This window comes from Vespa crabro, chromosome 6, assembly GCF_910589235.1.
Source record: "Vespa crabro chromosome 6, iyVesCrab1.2, whole genome shotgun sequence".
NCBI classification, from domain to species: Eukaryota; Metazoa; Arthropoda; class Insecta; order Hymenoptera; family Vespidae; genus Vespa; species Vespa crabro.
This window is the reverse complement of record NC_060960.1, coordinates 6,672,231-6,691,889: the sequence shown is the minus strand read 5'-3', so window position 1 is coordinate 6,691,889 and position 19,659 is coordinate 6,672,231. Positions and strand designations below refer to the sequence as shown.

The window sequence follows — 19,659 nt, the reverse complement described above, 5'->3', positions numbered from 1 at the left end:
TTACAATTAATAATTTAGAAAAAGTTTCCATGCTGTAAGATATCTGAATCGTAAAATAAAATAATATTGTCTCTCGTGAAACAAAATTTTCTCTTTCTATTGATAATACTAGTCGAAGAATTTTTAGTCTCATTGTTTTAAAAATATAAAGAATGTTTATAAAAAAAAAAAAAAAAATGACGAAAGTGATTTATTAAATCATTGTTATTTTTAATACTTTGCCATGAACTTGAAAGGTCAATGTATTAAAAATTATGTTTTAAAAATACGTGTACAATATTCATGAGAAACGGCAAAAGAAAAAAAAATTATTAATCCATTCCTATACGACTTGCGTGAACTTTAGAATAGTTAATTCGAATTTTAATATTCGAACGTCATCATTATAATTTTAAATAGTGCAATTTATTCTATACGTCATGATTTATCGGATAATGTACATTAGCATTTCGTTACATTATTTAATTTATAATAGAAGTATGAAATGGAATGAATTTATTAAAAATTTTCATCACACACACAAAAGGATTAAATATTTATTAGCTACAGGAATTAATTTATTATGAGCCATCTATTTATTTAAAAGCTATTATCAATAAGTTTTCTTTAAATTAATTATTTATGTTTATATTTAAAAATAAATAATATTGTCAATTGGAAAAAAAAACAAATTAATTTTAATAAATATACTTATATCTTTCGCAAGATCATAGTCTATAAAAGAGTTTTTGTCCACAATGTTCATTTCACAACAATGTTATTTGAATAATATATATATTGTTCTATACTATAATAAAATTATTCTATACGATAATAATTTAAAGCAAAGAATCAATATGTTTCGGTGATTGTATGAGGTAATAGAAAATCCACTATAAGGAAACAAAAAAAGAAAATTTTTTCCTATTATATCTTGTTAAATTTTAAGAGACAACAAGTATGTTTGTTTAAAGTTTAATACGCTTTTCTAATGAATATTTTACGTTTCCTACCTATGTATTTTAATACATAATAAAAGTGTTTTAAATACCTAATTCTTCTATAATAATATTCATTATTATAAAATAGTTAAATATTTAAATTTAATTATTATATATGCGATAGTATATAAATTATGGATAACATAAATTTCAATTTCAATTTCAATTAAACATAAATAAAATAAATAAGAAATAAATTCCTGAGATAGTATAAATAAATGAAGAGAGCTCTAATTAACAGTATCAGCTTGATATAGTGTCTCCTTTTTCAAGTGTTTAAATCAACGAATATGGCATTAGAGAATTTGGACGATGATGCAGTTGTCATTTCTGGAATGTCCGGAAGATTTCCTAAGAGCGATAATATTAATGATTTGATGGTAAATCTTATGAAGGGAATAGATTGCGTTTCTGCAGATCATACAAGATGGTCCGTAGGTAAAGATAAATAAAATCATATTATAACGTAAAGATCTATTCGATTTCAGAAACAAATTTTTAATTTGACTAATAAATGTATATTTCTAGAAAATATTAAAATTCCGTCACGTATTGGGACGATGAAGGAGATAACGAAATTAGACAACGTTTTTTTCGGCATCAATGCGAAACTTGTTAATTATATGGACCCAACAGTCAGATTGACAACGGAAGTTACATTCGAGGCGGTCATTGATGCCGGAATAAATCCTATAGAACTACGAAATACAAAAACTGCTGTTTTTGGAGCACTGACCTTGAATGAATCAGATAAAGCTCTTTTCTATGAAAAATTGGAGGTGAGCAAATAAATACTTATCAAAAATTTCATCTTCAATTTCGATAAATAATACATTTCTTTGTTAACATAGCAAAGCGGATTAAATCTATTAGGATGTTGCCGTGCTATGATATCTAATCGAATGTCGTTCTGTATGGGATTGGTTGGCCCAAGCTGTACTATGGACACAGCTTGCACATCAAGTGCGTTGGCAATTACTAAAGCGTATGAGGCCATAAAGAGTGGAATTTGCGATGAGGCAATCGTTGATAGTGGAGTTGTAATCTTGCATCCACAAACATCTTATCACATGTATGAATTAGGTAAAACCAAATTATTACTATGAGAAAATCTATTTATATTATATATTGCAAGAACAATGAACTCTGTGTCTATATTTTTATCATTTAAATGTTCATCGAAAATTCATAAAATGCAAAAGATTTTTCCATTGCAAAAATAACAACATAAATTATTTCAATTGTTAGGCCTGTTGTCACCCGATGGGGTGAATAGATCTTTCGACGCTAAAGCTTCTGGATTCTCGCGAAGCGAATCGATAGGTGTTTTATTCCTTCAGAAAGCCAAAAATGCAAAGCGGATTTACGCCGAGGTTGTCAATTCAACAATAATGTTCGGCAAAGCAAATATAAGAAATAGTTGTTTTTTTGCCTCGGCAGAATTCCAGGCGCAAATGATGAAGCAGACATTGAAACAATGCGATTTAAAGCCTAGCGATATAACTTACATCGAGGCCGATGGTACGGCAATCAAGGAGGTAGATCGCGAGGAATTAAAAGCGATAGATTTTGTTTATGCTCAAGATCGAAGTCCCTCTAATCCTCTCTTAATTGGTTCAATCAAATCAAACATTGGTCATACACTATGTAATAATGCGATAAATTCAATCATCAAGGTAATCCATCTGAGAATACTCGAAGTATCTATATATATTTATCTAGAATTATTATGGATTAATTTCACTTAATTTTTTCTAGGTAATCATTGCTATGGAGACAGGAGTTATACCTCCGAATCTTCATTACAATGAACCTCCGGAGGATGCCAAATGTCTTCGTGATGGACGCGTAAAAGTTGTTACAAAACCAACACCTTGGAGAGATGATTATGCTGCCGTGAACACTTGCTCCATCGCGGGTACCTTCTCTCATATTATCTTAAAACGTTATTCGAAAGAAAAAAAAAAGAGAGAACTTTCACCAAATGGAATGCCACGACTTTACGTAGTTTCTGCTCGAACCGAGGAAATGATCTCTACGATCTTTAATACTGTAAGTTTTTTATTCTTCAATCGTTCAGACAGGAAAATCATCATTTAAATTCCATGATCTCGTTTAGCTACAAGAAAACAAAGCGGACAGTGATTTAGCTCAATTAATCTACGACATTACTATAAATCCATTCCCATATTCTCTGTATGCTGGCTATATTATAATTCCCGAAGTTGAAGCTGGAGATATAGTATCATCGATCGATTTAATTCCAGATAATTTGATTGCACATTCTCAACAAATCTGGTTTATTTTTTCGGGAATGGGTTCTCAATGGACCGGAATGGGTATGACAAACATTATATTTAAGTCTACAAAGGTATATTACGTTGTATAACACGATATATAATTAAAATTGCCTCTTTCAGGTGAATCTCTGATGAAGATACCGATCTTTGCAGAAGCAATAAGAAAATGCGATGCAGTTTTAAAACCTAGAGGATATGATATCGTGCGAATTTTATGTGACAAAGACCCAACGATATACGATAATATTATAAATTCTTTTCTGGGAATAGCGGCTGTGCAAGTAATTTATTGTCTTATATCACTAAGCGCTCTAGATTGCAGTGTTCTTTTTTTTCAAATAATTGGTTCTTTGTCGTTCCTTTTACGTAGATAGGACTAGTAGATATTTTATATGCAGTCGGCATAAAACCACATTATATGATCGGTCATTCTGTGGGTGAACTGGGTTGTGCTTACGCAGATGGTTGTTTTACTGCTGAGGAAATGATTTTAAGCGCTCTATCTCGAGGTTTGGCATCAATAGAAAGCAATTTGATACATGGAACTATGGCTGCAGTTGGTCTCGGCTATGAACAGGTGCGACATCTTTGTCCTGAAGACGTCGATGTTGCTTGTCACAATAGTAGTGATAGTTCTACCATAAGTGGACCTACCGAATCTATTAAAGCTTTTGTTAAAGAATTACAGGTAAAATTTAAGAAATCGTTTGAAAAACAATTTTGATAGTAATAGTATTGTAAAAATTAACAATCATTATTCTTATTTAAGGAAAAAGGAATATTCGCTAAAATCGTGTCAACTAGTAATATTGCTTATCATAGCCGTTACATTGCACCGGCTGGTCCAAAATTGTTGAAATACTTGCAAGAAGTTATTTCTCATCCAAAAGCTCGCAGTAAACGCTGGATATGTACATCTATTCCGAAAAATGAATGGCATTTAGTAAAAGCGCGTCTATCGTCGGCGGAATATCATACCAATAATCTTCTGTCTCCAGTTTTATTCGAAGAGGTATTGACATTCATACCAAAAAATGCAATAACCATTGAAATTGCACCCCACGGACTTCTTCAGGTTTGTTTACAATTGGAAATAATTTAATTTATTTCTACTACAAAGCTCATTGTTTTCTATTTTTCAGGCTATTCTAAAAAAGTCAATGCATAGCGATTGCATTAATTTAGCATTAACAAGGCGTGATAATAAAGACAATACAACTTTACTTTTATCCACTCTAGGAAAGCTTCATAATCTTGGATGTTCCATTAAACCAGGAAACCTTTATCCCCGAGTTCCATATCCTGTCTCTAAGGGTACCCCATCAATTTCATCTCTCGTACGATGGGAACATAGTCTCAATTGGTTAGTATGTTATTGAATGCTACTACTTATATGATAAAAATTATTTATTGTTTGCGTTCTATAGGTATGTGAACTTCTTCAAAAGGCAGGTAGAACAAATTAAAGCAGAACGTTCGTTTGTGTTAGACTTGAAATCAGATAAATACAAATTTTTACAAGATTTTAAAATTGGAGATATTGTTATAATACCATTGACTATCTGCTTGAAGCTTGTCTTAGATATTTATTCAGATATAATAGGAGACAAGGATATCAAATCTTTTACATTCGAGAATATTTACATTTACGATGTATTATTAAAAGTACCTAGTGATGATGATTTGACGTTACTCATTATGGTGTTCCAAGGTAAACATAATAGATATATATTTTTATTTCGTTAAAAAATTAACAAGCAATGTTCATTTTCAGGTTCGGGAAATTTCGAAATAAAAACCAAAGATGAAAGTATGATAGCGTCTGGGACTATACGATCAACACAATTAACAGATATAAAAATTCCTGATCTTAGTTCATTAAAAGAACAATGTGAAATTATAACGAAAGAAGATTTTTACGCTGATCTACTTGTACGTGGTTACGAGTATGGAGAATATTATAATCTTATTGATGGACTATCTTTATCATATTCCAATGGTACACTTACATATAAAAATGATTGGGCGTTGTTATTAGAAGGATTACTTCAAGTACATATTTTCAGTAAAAATAGTAGAAAGATTTTAATGCCAAGTATGATACAAAAGATCGTCATCGATATGAGACAATTTACAGAAGAAATAAAAAAAATGAACAGTAAGTCCTCTGAAATTTTTTCTATAGTTTTTTATATAATAATTCGATTAGAAACAATGTATCAATTACGAATTATTTTTTTTTTTTAGCCTTACCAATGAAATTCGACAAACGGATCAACGTAATAACTTGCCCAGGAATTCTTGTGAGTGGTGTTAAATTTGAGGAAGTAACACCAACAGATGCAAGTTTGCAAATATTGACGAACGAAGTACGATTTATTCCTAATTTAGACGAAACGGAAATTAATATAATTGACGTTTGCCACGTAGTACTAGGTATACTTTCGGAAAATATTTGTGAAAATACTACGGGAACGATAATGGTAATTCAAGAATCAAAAGACGAAAAAGATAATATTTTAGAATGTATCGAAAACATTTTGAAGGAGACGAAAAATAGCTTCGAAATACAATACGTTGCTAGAAAGAATATTAAACAAATGTCTAATGAAACATTTAATTTGATGATTATCGACTATGCACATTTTAACGATTTAAGAAACACTATTAATAATATCGGTACAGAATCATTTTTATTGACGATCATAAAGACGGGAGATCAAGATAAAATGATTGCCGCATTCACAAGTATAGGATTAAATCTCGTTCTAAAGAAAAAAATAGCCCTTGATCGTACGGTTTTACTACTACGAAAAGTTGAGAATGCAAAGAAACCAATTGTCATTAAAAATCAAGACAATTGTATTGATCATCTGAAAAGGAGTTTAAGAGATTCGAAATATGATAGAGTTATCTTTCTGGTGAATACTATTACAGACAACAATGTTTTTGATACAGTTCAAATTCTGAAACAAGAGCCAGAATACAGGAAACTTCAAGTTTTTGACCTACAAAATTCAAAAGCACCGAAATTTTCGCTTGAAAATGTATTTTATCGAAACCAGATGAAATTAAATCTTCGTCAGAACGTATTGTCGTCCGATAATGTATGGGGTACGTACAGATGGATGGCATTGTCTGAGAAATCTACTTCCTTGCCTCGTTGGCGAGCTAATATTGAGAAATCAGGTTCATTATTCTTGATGGAAGAATTACCATTGAAGGAAAAGGATAAAAGTATTGTAAAAGTAGAGTGTGCTGCATTCGATTTAAATATTTACGAGTACTGGTTGAACAATGAAGTCAATTTACATTCTCAAATATGTATCACAGAATATTCAGGAACAGATGAAAAAGGTCATAGAATAATGGGACTTCTTCAGAATTTAACAATAAGTAATGAGATTTGTCCTGATCCGGATTTTACTTGGACGATACCAGACTCTTTAAGCTTCGAAGATGCTGCAACAATGCCTCAAGCTTATTTGGCAGCTTTTTCCATTTTACATAAGAATTCGTATTTCTTTAGCAAAATAAAAACTATTTTGATACATATCGGTGCTAGCGAATTAGGACAGGCTCTTATTAATCTATCTTTATGGTATAATTTTGATGTCTATACAACTTACGAAACTGAAATGGAAAAACAGATAATTCAATCGATTCGACCACGTTTACTAGATTCTCATATTATGTATATGAATGACTATAAAGCTCACATTTACGATATTATGAAGGGCAAACGCATGGACCTCATTGTTGCAAAATATTCGATCTTAGACGATCTCGAATCTTCTATAGATATTCTCGAAACTCATAAAAATTTAATATTGGTCTTTGATTCTAAAACAATTGATTACAGATATAATCAATTAGAGAGATGTTTGGGTATGTCTACTTTTTTAGAAGGCATTAATATCTATAGCCATTGTTTACAAGATTTAATGTATTTAACAGTGGAAATGAAAAGAAAATTAAAGGATTTGATGAGAACAGCTCTACAAGCTGGTACCTTAAAACCTCTTATTTCTCGAAGAGTTTATCTTCCGGAGAAAACTCAGGAAAGAAGAATTGAAGTTTGTAAACTTAATGGAAAGGTAATTAATTTTTTTAAAATTTATTTCCCGATAAGTTGAATTTTATTGACGATGATTGTATTTTGTCGTTAGGTTCTCGTCAATTTGCAAGAACTAGGGAAATGTTCTTATTTCGTTCCTCGTCTATCTTTCCGTAACGACAAATGTTACTTCATTGTCGGCGATTTCAATATTTTTGGTAAAGCAGTGATCGAATGGATGATCGAACAAGGCGTTAGGAAATTATTAATAGCTTCTAATAAGTCTATCAAAGATCGTAAGGACCGTGTGCTTAAATGGCGTGAAAATGGAGCAACGGTGATCATTCGCGAAAAAGTTGACATGAGCAAAGCGACAAACGTTGATAACTTGCTAAAAGAAGCCGTTTCTCTTGGTCAACTCGAAGCTATCTTCGATCTACAAAGAACATCGATGGATTCGTCAGCGTCTCTTCCTGAATATTCCAAAGTCACTAAAGTACTCGACGAAGAAAGCAGAAAACTCTGTCCTTCTAACGTAAAATTCTTCGTTTTCTCATCACCCAATTTGAACGATGATTCTTCAAGAGATCCTATTGTGGAGAAAATATGTAAAGAAAGAATGAAGTCTGGACTCCATGGATTGTTTATCTTATTAATTTATTCCATTGAAAATAAACATTCGACGTCTCAATTTATGAATACATTTTACACAAGAATTTCACTGTTTTTACAACGACTGAGTATTTTTCTGAACGCAAATGCTTCTCTAATTGCTCTGCGTTTTATTAAAACTAAACAATCCATTAATGATAATGAGATGAATATCATTTCCGTTGAAGCTGAAAAGAAGGTAATTAATTTTATCATTATATATTATCATTTTATTATTTTTATAAAAGTATTTCTTATATCATCGGTCATGATTGTTTTTGATATTTTACTTCAGGAATTTATCGAAATGGACCAACAGGAGGAAGAAGTAGACCGAAAAATGTTCGAAAAATATTTATATAGACGAGATTATGTGACTCTTTAAAATTTTCTATTAATCTTAGAGATAATATTTATATTGGAATGATCTATAACTTGTAAATTATATTTTTTAGATTTACTTATACTTGATTATCGAAATTCGAAATAAAGCAAAATTATTATATATTTGAATATACGAATTTGAAAACCATTACAATCGATTGATTATTCTCATGTAGGATCCGATTTTAATTTTTTTTTCTATAAACCAACATTTAGCAAACAAGGTTTTTTTTTTTTTTTTTAATAAATATCCAATATTCGAAGATCGTAAACAAATATACTACTTTAATAATAGTTGTAGACTTAGTGTTTGTCGTATTTTATTACGTTTCAAAAAGGAATTTTTATCAATATTATATTCATTTCCAATTTCGATTATCTCCTTGATTAATGAACGTATAATAATTCAAACAACCTATTATGTAAATATATCATGACTTTTTTACTTGAACTTCCGTTTAATTAAAAAAGATAATGCAAAAATCTATTTATTAAATTAATAATCCATTTACATTCTTTATAAATATTAACCGTCTAGACGGATGTTTATTAAGTAACTTTTTAATAAATTAATGAATAAAAAAATAAAAAATTAAGATATATAATGTTTTTAAACATTTTTTTTTTTTTTACTTTCATTGGAATAAGAAACGATAGATTTAACTGAAGAGAATTTTAATGTCGAAAAGACAAAATTATAATTTTAAACATTTTAATATTGCAATCTATGATACATTCTTTTTCGATTGTAAACAATGTGATAAAATATATAATTTCATTAGTCAATTGGATTTATTTATTAAAAGAAATCGCAAAGTCTAATTAAATACAACTCTGCTTATATTTATTTCTTCGATCGTCAAAAACATAATTTTTATTAAAATTGAAATTCTAATAGGCTTGATTTTAAGTAACAGATAAAATTATGAAAGCTTTATATTCTTGGATATCCCATTAAGCCAGGAAAGTTCTATTCGCGAGTTCAATATTCTAAGTTTTCTAAAGGTACATCATCGATTTCGTCTCTCTCTATTGATTTCTAATATTTTCATAATATAAATTATTTTTTAATTGCGTTCGATAGATGAGTAATTTTCTGTAAAAATCGGATGTAACAAATAAATTAATAACGTTATAAATTTGAGAAAGTAATATTAACAGACGTAAATTTAAAAGTAAGAAGTTTGAATCATCATGAATGTAGACAAAACGGAGACGAATAATTGATGTTTGATACGTAGTATTAGGATTAGTCCATACAAATATTTTTAAAAATACTACAGAGAAGATGATGGTTAATTCAAGAATTAAAACACAATCAAAATAATATTTTAAAGTATATTGAAGATGACGGATAATTTTGAAATAAAATACATTGCTAGTGAGAATCTTAATAAAACACTTAATGAAAATGTTAATTTAATGATCATCGATAACACTCAATTTAACGACATAAAGAATATTATTAATAATATCAATGGAGAATCATTTCTATAAAATTTAAATCCTCAAAATGTCTCAGTTCTATCGAAACTAAGTCAAATTAAATTCAATAAAATTAGCGAAATAAATAAAATTTATAAAACAATAGAGCTACATATTTATATGAACAGCGTTTTATTATATGAATTGTATAAAAAATTGTTTAACGAATTGTATAAAGAATTGTTATATAACAAATGGAAATATTTGTAACATTTATAGCACTTAAAAAAAAAAATGTATAGGAATCAAAAAGTCTTTCCTGTCGCTATTATAATATCATTTTATTATTCATAATGCATTAATCATTCATAATATTTTCTATTTTGCATGTATATTTTATTCTCCTGCATATAATAAATTATTGATAACATATCATAGATGTTAAATTAGACGTAATTTATCGGATAATATAACATTATAAATCAAATATACACATACACAAATATAATATATATATATATATATATATTTGGATTTCACTAGTTAACTTTATTTGAGTAATAATTATATAAATTTTTTAAAAAATGAATCTCTATTTATCATATTTGAAAGTATATGCATGTAGATCATAGTAGAAATTAAATTTCGATTTTGAAATTACTAAATATTTCAAACAAATTACTGGATATATAAAAAAAATGAAACAATAAAATGTATTGTCTTTACAATACATATGCTTACCTCAGGAATCTTTAATTTTCAATGAATTAAAAAATTCTGTTTCATTCGATTAAAATTTATATGACGATAAATCTACACATCGGATGCTAATTTCATTAAGTGAACTTTTTACAAAATCGTTTTACTATTTCACCTAAAAAAAATCACAGTTACACTAGTACTGCACAATTTTCATCGAATATTTTTTTAAATTCTTTGCATTTTGTGTTATGCAATAATACAATTTCTTCTCAAATTGTTATTTTATCGAATATCCATTTTATAAAATGGTTTGATAAAAGGAAATATTACATAGAAAAATTTTTTTCTTTTTTCACATTGAATAATAATTTAAAAAGATAAATATACGTTTCTATTTGAAAAGAGAAAGTAAACCCTCAAATAATCTTAAAGATATTCAACAAGTAAAAAATAAATAGGATATTTGTATTTTCTCAATGAAATCGTGAAGCTTATGTAAATTTATTGAAAAAAAAAAAAAAACTGTTTTCGATATAAAGAGGTATTCAATACTCATTAAATTCGTATTGATATGTTCTACAAATTTTATTGAGCCTAAAATATCGATTTTCGTAAAAAAATTAATTACGGTTTTCAATAGTCATATCTAGACATTCATATCTTTTAAATCTTGACTAAATTTTCTATGAAATAACTGTGATAAATGGTATATAAACTCTTTGGAACATAGTAATTTTCATTTCAAATATTCATTTATACGATCACTGGTATCGGAAATATTTTACCATTTAATTTAAACTCATTATACAGAATCATTTCCGTTCATAACATATATTACATATGTTAAAGTATAAAAAATTCAATGCATTGAATAAGTAAATATATTATAAATTTAAATAAATTCATTTTATAATGAATTTACTAACTTTTAGTATAACTCATATATTTTGTTACTATCGTCAATCGTTTTTTATGTAAGTATATTATAATATATGGAAGTATTATAAATGAAAATTAATTTACCCCATTCTATCGATGAAAATTATAAAAAGTCACACTGCGGTAAAACTTTAGTACATCGTTTGCAGTTGTGACATTCACATATGGTTAAGTACTTTGATTCTTCTTAATATTTTGATATAAATTACAAAATTCAAAAATAATTATGACTATCGGAAACTTGGACGATGATGCAATTGTCATTTCTGGAATATCTGGAAGATTTCCTGGCAGTGATAATATCAATGAATTGATGGAAAATCTTTTCAAAGGTGTTGATTGCGTATCCGCAAATCACACAAGATGGAAAATAAGTAAAGACATATAAAATCAATTTTAATTTAAAGATCTATTTAATTACAATAAATTTTTTACTTTATGTGTCTAATAAATTAATTCTGTTAGATAATAAAAAAATTCCATCGCGTATTGGAACGATATCGGAGATAACAAAATTAGATCATGTTTTTTTCGGCATCAATACGAAACTTGCCCAATACGTGGAACCAACATCCAGAATTCTTTTTGAAGTTACGTACGAGGCAATCTGTGATGCTGGAATAAATCCTACAGATATACGAAACACGAACACCGCTGTTTTTGGAGCACTGACGTTAAGTGAATCAGATAAAACTCTCTTTTACGAGAAATTGGAAGTAAGTAAATATATTTGCATTGAAGATTTCATCTTCATTTAATACTGCTAGGTGAATTATACTTTTTCTTGTAAATGTAGCAAAATGGACAAAATCTATTAGGATGTTGTCGTGCTATGATATCAAATCGGATCTCATTCATTTTGGGACTGACAGGCACAAGCTGTACTATCGATTCTGGTTGCACATCAAGTGCGTTGGCTATTGTTAAAGCGTACGAAGCAATAAAGAGTGGAGTTTGCGAGAACGCTATCATTGATGCTGGAGTCTTAGCATTGCATCCACAAACATCTTATCATATGTACGAATTAGGTAAAACAAAATAAATAAAGTAAAAAAAATAAAAAAAGTAGCTAAATGATTATTCTACATTTTTTTAATATTTGTATATTGCAAAAAATATGAAATTCATCTTTAGAATTTTATCTTTCAAACGTTCATTGAGATTTCAAATGTAATGAACAAAAAGATTTTCCTATCGAAGAAATAATAACCTAGACTATTTTATTATTATTGTTAGGTTTGTTGTCAGAAGACGGCGTAAACAGATCTTTCGACGCTAAAGCTTCTGGATTCTCGCGAAGCGAATCGATAGGTGTTTTATTCCTTCAGAAAGCCAAAAATGCAAAGCGGATTTACGCTGAGGTTTTTAATTCAATGCTAATGCATGGTGAAACAATAAAGAGAAATAAGTGCCTTTTTCCGACGGGCGAATATCAAGCGGAAGTTATGAAGCAAACGTTGAAACAGTGCGGTTTAAAGCCTAGCGATATAACTTACATCGAGGCCGATGGTACGGCAATCAAGGAGGGAGATCGCGAGGAATTAAAAGCGATAGATCTTGTTTATGCTCAAGATCGAAGTCCCTCTAATCCTCTCTTAATTGGTTCAATCAAATCAAACATTGGTCATGCACTATGTAATAATTCGATAAATTCGATCTTCAAGGTAATTCATTTGATAATACTCGAAGTATCTATATATATTTATCTAGAATCATTATGGATTAATTTCACTTAATTTTTTCTAGGTGATCATTGCTATGGAGACAGGAGTTATACCTCCAAATCTTCATTACAATGAACCTCCGGAAGATGCCAAATGTCTTCGTGATGGACGCGTGAAAGTTGTTACAAAACCAACACCTTGGAGAGATGATTATGCTGCCGTGAACACTTGCTCCATCGCGGGTAACTTCTCTCATATTATCTTAAAACGTTATTCGAAAGAAAAAAAGAAGAGAGAACTTTCACCAAATGCAATGCCACGACTTTACGTAGCTTCTACTCGATCCGAGGAAATGATCTCTACGATCTTTAATACTGTAAGTTCTAATATTAAAACATAATTGATCAGAACGTTATAATTTATATCTATTTTAAATTTAGTTGAAGAAAAACCGCAGTGACAATGAATTTGGTCAGTTAATTTACGATGTATTTAACATACCATTTCATAGTAGTCTGTTTCGTGGCTATACAATATTTCCAGAACTTGAAGGTGAAGAATCAGAGAAAGCGATTGAAGAAATAATACCTGTTTCTGACAAATCTTATCAGATTTGGTTCGTTTTCTCAGGAATGGGTTCGCAATGGACTGGCATGGGTAAAAATTATTTAAATTAATTCAAAAAACAATTTATATATCTATAATGATATCCTTGTGATCTTCTCCGTAGGTAAATCTCTAATGAAGATACCAATTTTCGCACAAGGAATAAAAAAGTGCAATGCAATTTTAAAACCTCGAGGTTATGATATTGAGCGAATTATATGCGATAATGATCCGACAATATACGACAATATTGTAAATTCTTTTTTGGGAATAGCGGCTATACAAGTAATTGCTTGTTAAATATTTTACATCGTTCAGCATTTCTTTTTTCAATTAAATTGTTCTTTATTACTTTCTCACAGATCGGTCTAATAGATATTTTAAATGCAATTGGCCTTAAACCGAATTATATGATCGGTCATTCTGTGGGTGAACTGGGTTGTGCTTACGCAGATGGTTGTTTTACTGCTGAGGAAATGATTTTAAGCGCTCTATCTCGAGGTTTGGCATCAATAGAAAGCAATTTGATACATGGAACTATGGCTGCAGTTGGTCTTGGCTATGAAGAAGTGCGACATCTTTGTCCCGAAGACATCGATGTTGCTTGTCACAATAGTAGTGATAGTTCTACCATAAGTGGACCTACCGAATCTATTAAAGCTTTTGTTAAAGAATTACAGGTAAAATTTAAGAAATCGTTTGAAAAACAATTTTGATAGTAATAGTATTGTAAAAATTAACAATCATTATTCTTATTTAAGGAAAAAGGAATATTCGCTAAAACCGTGCCAACTAGTAATATTGCTTATCATAGCCGTTACATTGCACCGGCTGGTCCAAAATTGTTGAAATACTTGCAAGAAGTTATTTCTCATCCAAAAGCTCGCAGTGAACGCTGGATATCCACGTCTATTCCGAAAAGTGAATGGAATTTAAATAAAGCGCGTCTATCGTCGGCGGAATATCATACCAATAATCTTCTTTCTCCAGTTTTATTCGAAGAAGTATTGAAAATGATACCAAAGAACGCTATAACCATTGAAATTTCACCCCATGGACTTCTTCAGGTTTGCTAAAAATCGAGAAACATTTACATTCTATTTATTTGTACTGTTGAAATTATTTTTTTTTTTTGCATTCTTCAGGCTATTCTTCGAACATCATTGGACAGCAATTGCATTAATTTAACATTAACGAGACGAAACCATAAGGATAATATATATTTACTTCTAACCACCCTAGGAAAGGTTTATAATTTTGGATATCCCATTAAGATAGGAAAGCTTTATCCACGAGTCCCATATCCTGTTTCTTCGGGTACTCCATCGATTTCTTCTTTCTTCCAATGGGAACATACCATCGATTGGTAAGTAAATCTATTAAATTCTTCTATTTAATTAGCATACAATGTACTTCATTTTTATTTTCATAGGTACACCAATTTCTACACAGCTGTAAATATGATCAATACGGAACATACAATTAAATTCAATCTAATGTCGACAGAATACAGTTATTTAAAAGATTTTAGAATTGATGGAGATGTGATTTTACCTTTTAGCGTATATTTGAAACTGATTTTGAATACTTATTTAAATTTTATAAATAAGGATGATAAGACTAATACAATTATTGTAATTGAGAATATTCAAATTCACAATATATTACTAAGAATGCCACTCGATAATGATGTTGGATTAGTCATTATGATAATGATAGGTAAAAGTCACAATTTTTTCTTCTTTTTTTTTTCTTTTTCTTTTTCATGAACTTATAATAAAAACAATTTTCGTTTTTAGGTTCGGGAAATTTTGAAATAAAAACCATGAATAACAACATAATAGCGTCTGGAACTATACGGAAAATAAAAACATCTATTAACGAAGTTCCAGATATTAATTCATTAAAGGAAGAAAGTGAAGTTTTAACGACAGAAGATATTTACGCTGATTTACTTGTACGTGGTTACGAATATCGAAAACATTATAATATTATCGACGGACTCTCTTCATCATGTTCAAATGGTACACTTAAATGTAACAATGATTGGACGTTGTTATTAGAAGGATTGTTTCAAGTGCATATCTTTAGTAATAGCAATAAAAATATTTTGATGCCATATATGATACAAAAGATGGTCATCGATATGAATAAATTCACAGAAGAAATAAAAGGACACAGTAAGTTTTTTTTCTTTTTTTATACAAATTTTTATTCATACGGAATATTTTTTTATGCATTACGAATTACACATTTTCAGCACTACCAATAAAGTACGACAAACGGATCAATGTGATAAATTGTCCAGGAATTGTTGTGAATGGTCTCAAACTTAAGGAAGTACCATTAACAAATTCAAGTTACAAAATACTGGCGAATAAAGTTCGATTTATACCGAATATTGACAATACGAATATAAATATGATTGACGTTTGTTACATGATATTGGGATTACTTTCCGAAAATATGTATGAAAATACTACGGGGAAGATAATAGTAATACAAAAATCAAAACAGGATGTAGATATTTTAGAGTGTCTCAAAAACACATTGAAGACAACGAAGGAAAGCTTTGAAATAAAATACATTGCTAAAGAGAATCTTATGCAAACGCTTAATGAAAATTTTAATTTAATGATCATCGACAGCACATATTTTAACGATTTAAGAAACACTATTAATAATATCGGTACAGAATCATTTTTATTGACGATCATAAAGACGGGAGATCAAGATAAAATGATTGCCGCATTCACAAGTATAGGATTAAATCTCGTTCTAAAGAAAAAAATAGCCCTTGATCGTACGGTTTTGCTTCTACGAAAAGTTGAGAATGCAAAGAATCCAATTGTCATTAAAAATCAAGACAACTGTATTGATCATCTGAAAAGGAGTTTAAGAGACTCGAAATATGATAGAGTTATCTTTTTGGTAAATACTATTACAGACAACAATGTCTTTGATACAGTTCGAATTCTGAAACAAGAGCCAGAATACAAGAAATTTCAAATTTTCGACCTACAAAATTCAAAAGCACCGAAATTTTCGCTTGAAAATGTATTTTATCGAAACCAGATGAAATTAAATCTTCGTCAGAACGTATTGTCGTCCGATAATGTATGGGGTACGTACAGATGGATGCCACTGTCTGAGAAATCTACTTCCTTGCCTCGTTGGCGAGCTAATATTGAAAAATCAGGTTCATTATCTTGTATCGAAGAATTACCATTGACTAAAAAACAGGATAAAAGTATTGTAAAAGTAGAGTGTGCTGCATTCGATTTAAATATTTACGAGCAATGGTTGAACAATGAAGTCAATTTAGATTCTCAGATATGTATCACAGAATATTCAGGAACAGATGAAAAAGGTCATAGAGTAATGGGACTTCTTCAGAATTTAACAATAAGTAATGAGATTTGTCCCGATCCGGATTTTACTTGGACGATACCAGACTCTTTAAGCTTCGAAGATGCTGCAACAATGCCTCAAGCTTATTTGGCAGCTTTTTCCATTTTACATAAGAACTCGTATTTCTTTAGCAAAACTAAAACTATTTTGATACACTTTGGGGCTAGTGATATAGGACAAGCTCTTATTAATCTATCTTTATGGTATAATTTAAATGTCTATACGACTTACGAAACTGAAGCTGAAAAACGAGTAATTCAATCGAGTCAACCTCGTTTACCAGATTCTCATATTACCCATATTAATAAGTATAAAATTGACTGTATCTATAAGAAGGACAAACCCATAGATTTGATTGTTGCAAGCTATTCGGTCTTGAACCAGCTTGAATCTTCTCTGGGCATTATCGAAAAACATAAAACTTTGATATTGGTTTTCAATTCTAATAAAATTTTTCCAAAATCTTTTGGCACATATGCTTTGCTAAATGATATTAAAATATTTAGCTGTTGTTTACAGAATCTATTTAGTTTTCCAGCGAATAAAAAAAGAGAATTAGTGGATATAATGAAAACAGCTATACAAGCAGGTGCCTTAAAACCGCTAATATCCCGAAGACTTCATTTTCCGGAAACAAAGTTGGAAAGAAAAATTGAATTTTGTGAACGTTATGGAAAGGTAATTACTTTTTTTTTTTTAATTTATTTCCCGATAAGTTGAATTTTATTGACGATGATTATATTTTGTCGTTAGGTTCTCGTCAATTTGCAAGAACTAGGGAAATGTTCTTATTTTGTTCCTCGTCTATCTTTCCGTAACGACAAATGTTACTTCATTGTTGGCGATTTAAATATTTTTGGTAAAGCAGTGATCGAATGGATGATCGAGCAAGGAGTTAGGAAATTATTAATAGCTTCTAATAAGTCCATCAAAGATCGTAAGGACTGTGTACTTAAATGGCGTGAAAATGGAGCAACGGTGATCATTCGCGAAAAAGTTGACATGAGCAAAGCGACAAACGTTAATAACTTGCTAAAAGAAGCCGTTTCTCTTGGTCAACTCGAAGCTATCTTCGATCTACAAAGAACATCGATGGATTCGTCAGCGTCTCTTCCTGAATATTCCAAAGTCACTAAAGTACTCGACGAAGAAAGCAAAAAACTCTGTCCTTCTAACGTAAAATTCTTCGTTTTCTCATCACCCGATTTGAACGATGAATCTTCAAGAGATCCTATTGTGGAAAAAATATGTGAACAAAGAATGAAATCTGGGCTTCATGGATTGTTTATTTTATTGAGTAATTCCATTGAAATGGAACGCTCAGAATTTATGAATATATTCTACAGAGAAATCTCGCCATTTCTGCAACAACTGAGTCATTTTCTCGTTGCAAAGACTTTTCTAATTGACCTGCGCTTCATAAGTACGAGAAAACATTCCGTTGACGATAATGAGAAGTATATCATTACTGCTGTAAATGAAGATGAGGTAACTTATTCTATTATCTTTTCTAATCATAAAACGAAATTTGTTTTTTATCAATTATAATCGTTTTTCAAATTTTTCAGGTCATTGATAAGGAAACTGAGAAACTTTCCGATGAAAATAAACATTTCCTTAAGTATATATATTCTTCAAATAATTTTAATCAAGAAAGTCTAGAAAATTTGTAAATAATTTTCTTCTATCTTTAACCCATTCTGATTAGAGATTAATATGTATTCTTTCCTTTGGTGTAATATATATATATTACATCAAATATATATATATTTTTTTTTAATTATTATGCTTATATCCATATGTAATAAATACCTATAGAAATATATGAATCTACCTGATAATTTATCCAAAACATAACGATTAATTTATGATTAAACTCAAAAAGCATAATTTTTATTTGATTCTATAATAAAACATTTGAAAGTTATTTTCAGTGTTTTGTTTCTATGTTATATTAGAGTTTAGAAAAGCTGATGAGAATTTCAAAGTGTTAAAACTTTTTCAAACTAGACAAATAATAGAACAATACGTAAATGTTGTTAAATAAAAACAAAAAAAGAATGACATAATATTTATATCTATGGTAATCTAGATAAAATTTATAAGAATTTCATCGAATAATGCAATATAATAAATGGAATTTATTAAATGGCAAAGCTATGTATTCAGAATTTTATTGTCGGAAAAATAATAAATAAGAACATTCTTACTATGTACAACTTAAAAAAATAGTCTACGCCTCAATATTCATAAAATAAATTAGAGAGAAAAATGTTATAAATTAATTAATAATCGAATTCGAAAGGACTTTGTTGTCGCCATTTTATCATCGTTTTATTATTCATGACATATTAATAATTTGCTATTTTTTCACTTTTTTTTCTACATATATTGATTTAGTGAAATTCTGCTATTTATCATATTTTCATGCGCACTTGAATGGATAGGATAAAAATAAAATTAAAATAGACGAACAAATATTATGAATAATGATGAACTTACTTACTTCTGAAATATTTACATTAGAAATTTTCTAATGA

General features: G+C 29.4%; 2 protein-coding genes across 2 annotated transcripts; both read left to right on the top strand.

Annotated features, from left to right (window-relative positions):
• The first annotated feature begins 1,255 nt into the window (after window positions 1-1,255).
• On the top strand, window positions 1,256-8,414 carry LOC124424810 (fatty acid synthase-like). Its single transcript, XM_046964314.1, has 15 exons — window positions 1,256-1,418; window positions 1,509-1,759; window positions 1,832-2,063; window positions 2,229-2,656; window positions 2,739-3,032; window positions 3,100-3,319; window positions 3,401-3,561; window positions 3,651-3,968; window positions 4,050-4,355; window positions 4,423-4,643; window positions 4,708-4,991; window positions 5,055-5,438; window positions 5,528-7,377; window positions 7,450-8,187; window positions 8,284-8,414. Exons 1-15 carry the CDS (start codon window positions 1,271-1,273, stop codon window positions 8,371-8,373), a joined length of 5,925 nt encoding a protein of 1,974 aa, XP_046820270.1. The 5' UTR covers window positions 1,256-1,270; the 3' UTR covers window positions 8,374-8,414.
• A 3,159-nt stretch (window positions 8,415-11,573) lies between these two features.
• Window positions 11,574-18,880, top strand: LOC124424757 (fatty acid synthase-like). The gene is made up of 15 exons (XM_046964239.1): window positions 11,574-11,812; window positions 11,904-12,154; window positions 12,235-12,466; window positions 12,675-13,102; window positions 13,185-13,478; window positions 13,543-13,759; window positions 13,833-13,993; window positions 14,071-14,388; window positions 14,470-14,775; window positions 14,854-15,074; window positions 15,141-15,427; window positions 15,508-15,888; window positions 15,969-17,797; window positions 17,873-18,607; window positions 18,688-18,880. Exons 1-15 carry the CDS (start codon window positions 11,665-11,667, stop codon window positions 18,790-18,792), a joined length of 5,913 nt encoding a protein of 1,970 aa, XP_046820195.1. The 5' UTR covers window positions 11,574-11,664; the 3' UTR covers window positions 18,793-18,880.
• The last annotated feature ends 779 nt before the right edge of the window (window positions 18,881-19,659 follow it).

Excerpts from the sequence above, each read along its gene's own strand:
- LOC124424810 (XM_046964314.1), top strand. The coding sequence starts at position 1,271 with ATGGCATTAGAGAATTTGGACGATGATGCAGTTGTCATTTCTGGAATG. Across the intron at positions 1,419-1,508 it reads TCATACAAGATGGTCCGTAG|AAAATATTAAAATTCCGTCA; the intron begins GTAAAGATAAAT and ends GTATATTTCTAG. Across the intron at positions 4,992-5,054 it reads ACTCATTATGGTGTTCCAAG|GTTCGGGAAATTTCGAAATA; the intron begins GTAAACATAATA and ends GTTCATTTTCAG.
- LOC124424757 (XM_046964239.1), top strand. The coding sequence starts at position 11,665 with ATGACTATCGGAAACTTGGACGATGATGCAATTGTCATTTCTGGAATA. Across the intron at positions 14,776-14,853 it reads CACCCCATGGACTTCTTCAG|GCTATTCTTCGAACATCATT; the intron begins GTTTGCTAAAAA and ends TGCATTCTTCAG. Across the intron at positions 17,798-17,872 it reads TTTGTGAACGTTATGGAAAG|GTTCTCGTCAATTTGCAAGA; the intron begins GTAATTACTTTT and ends TTTTGTCGTTAG.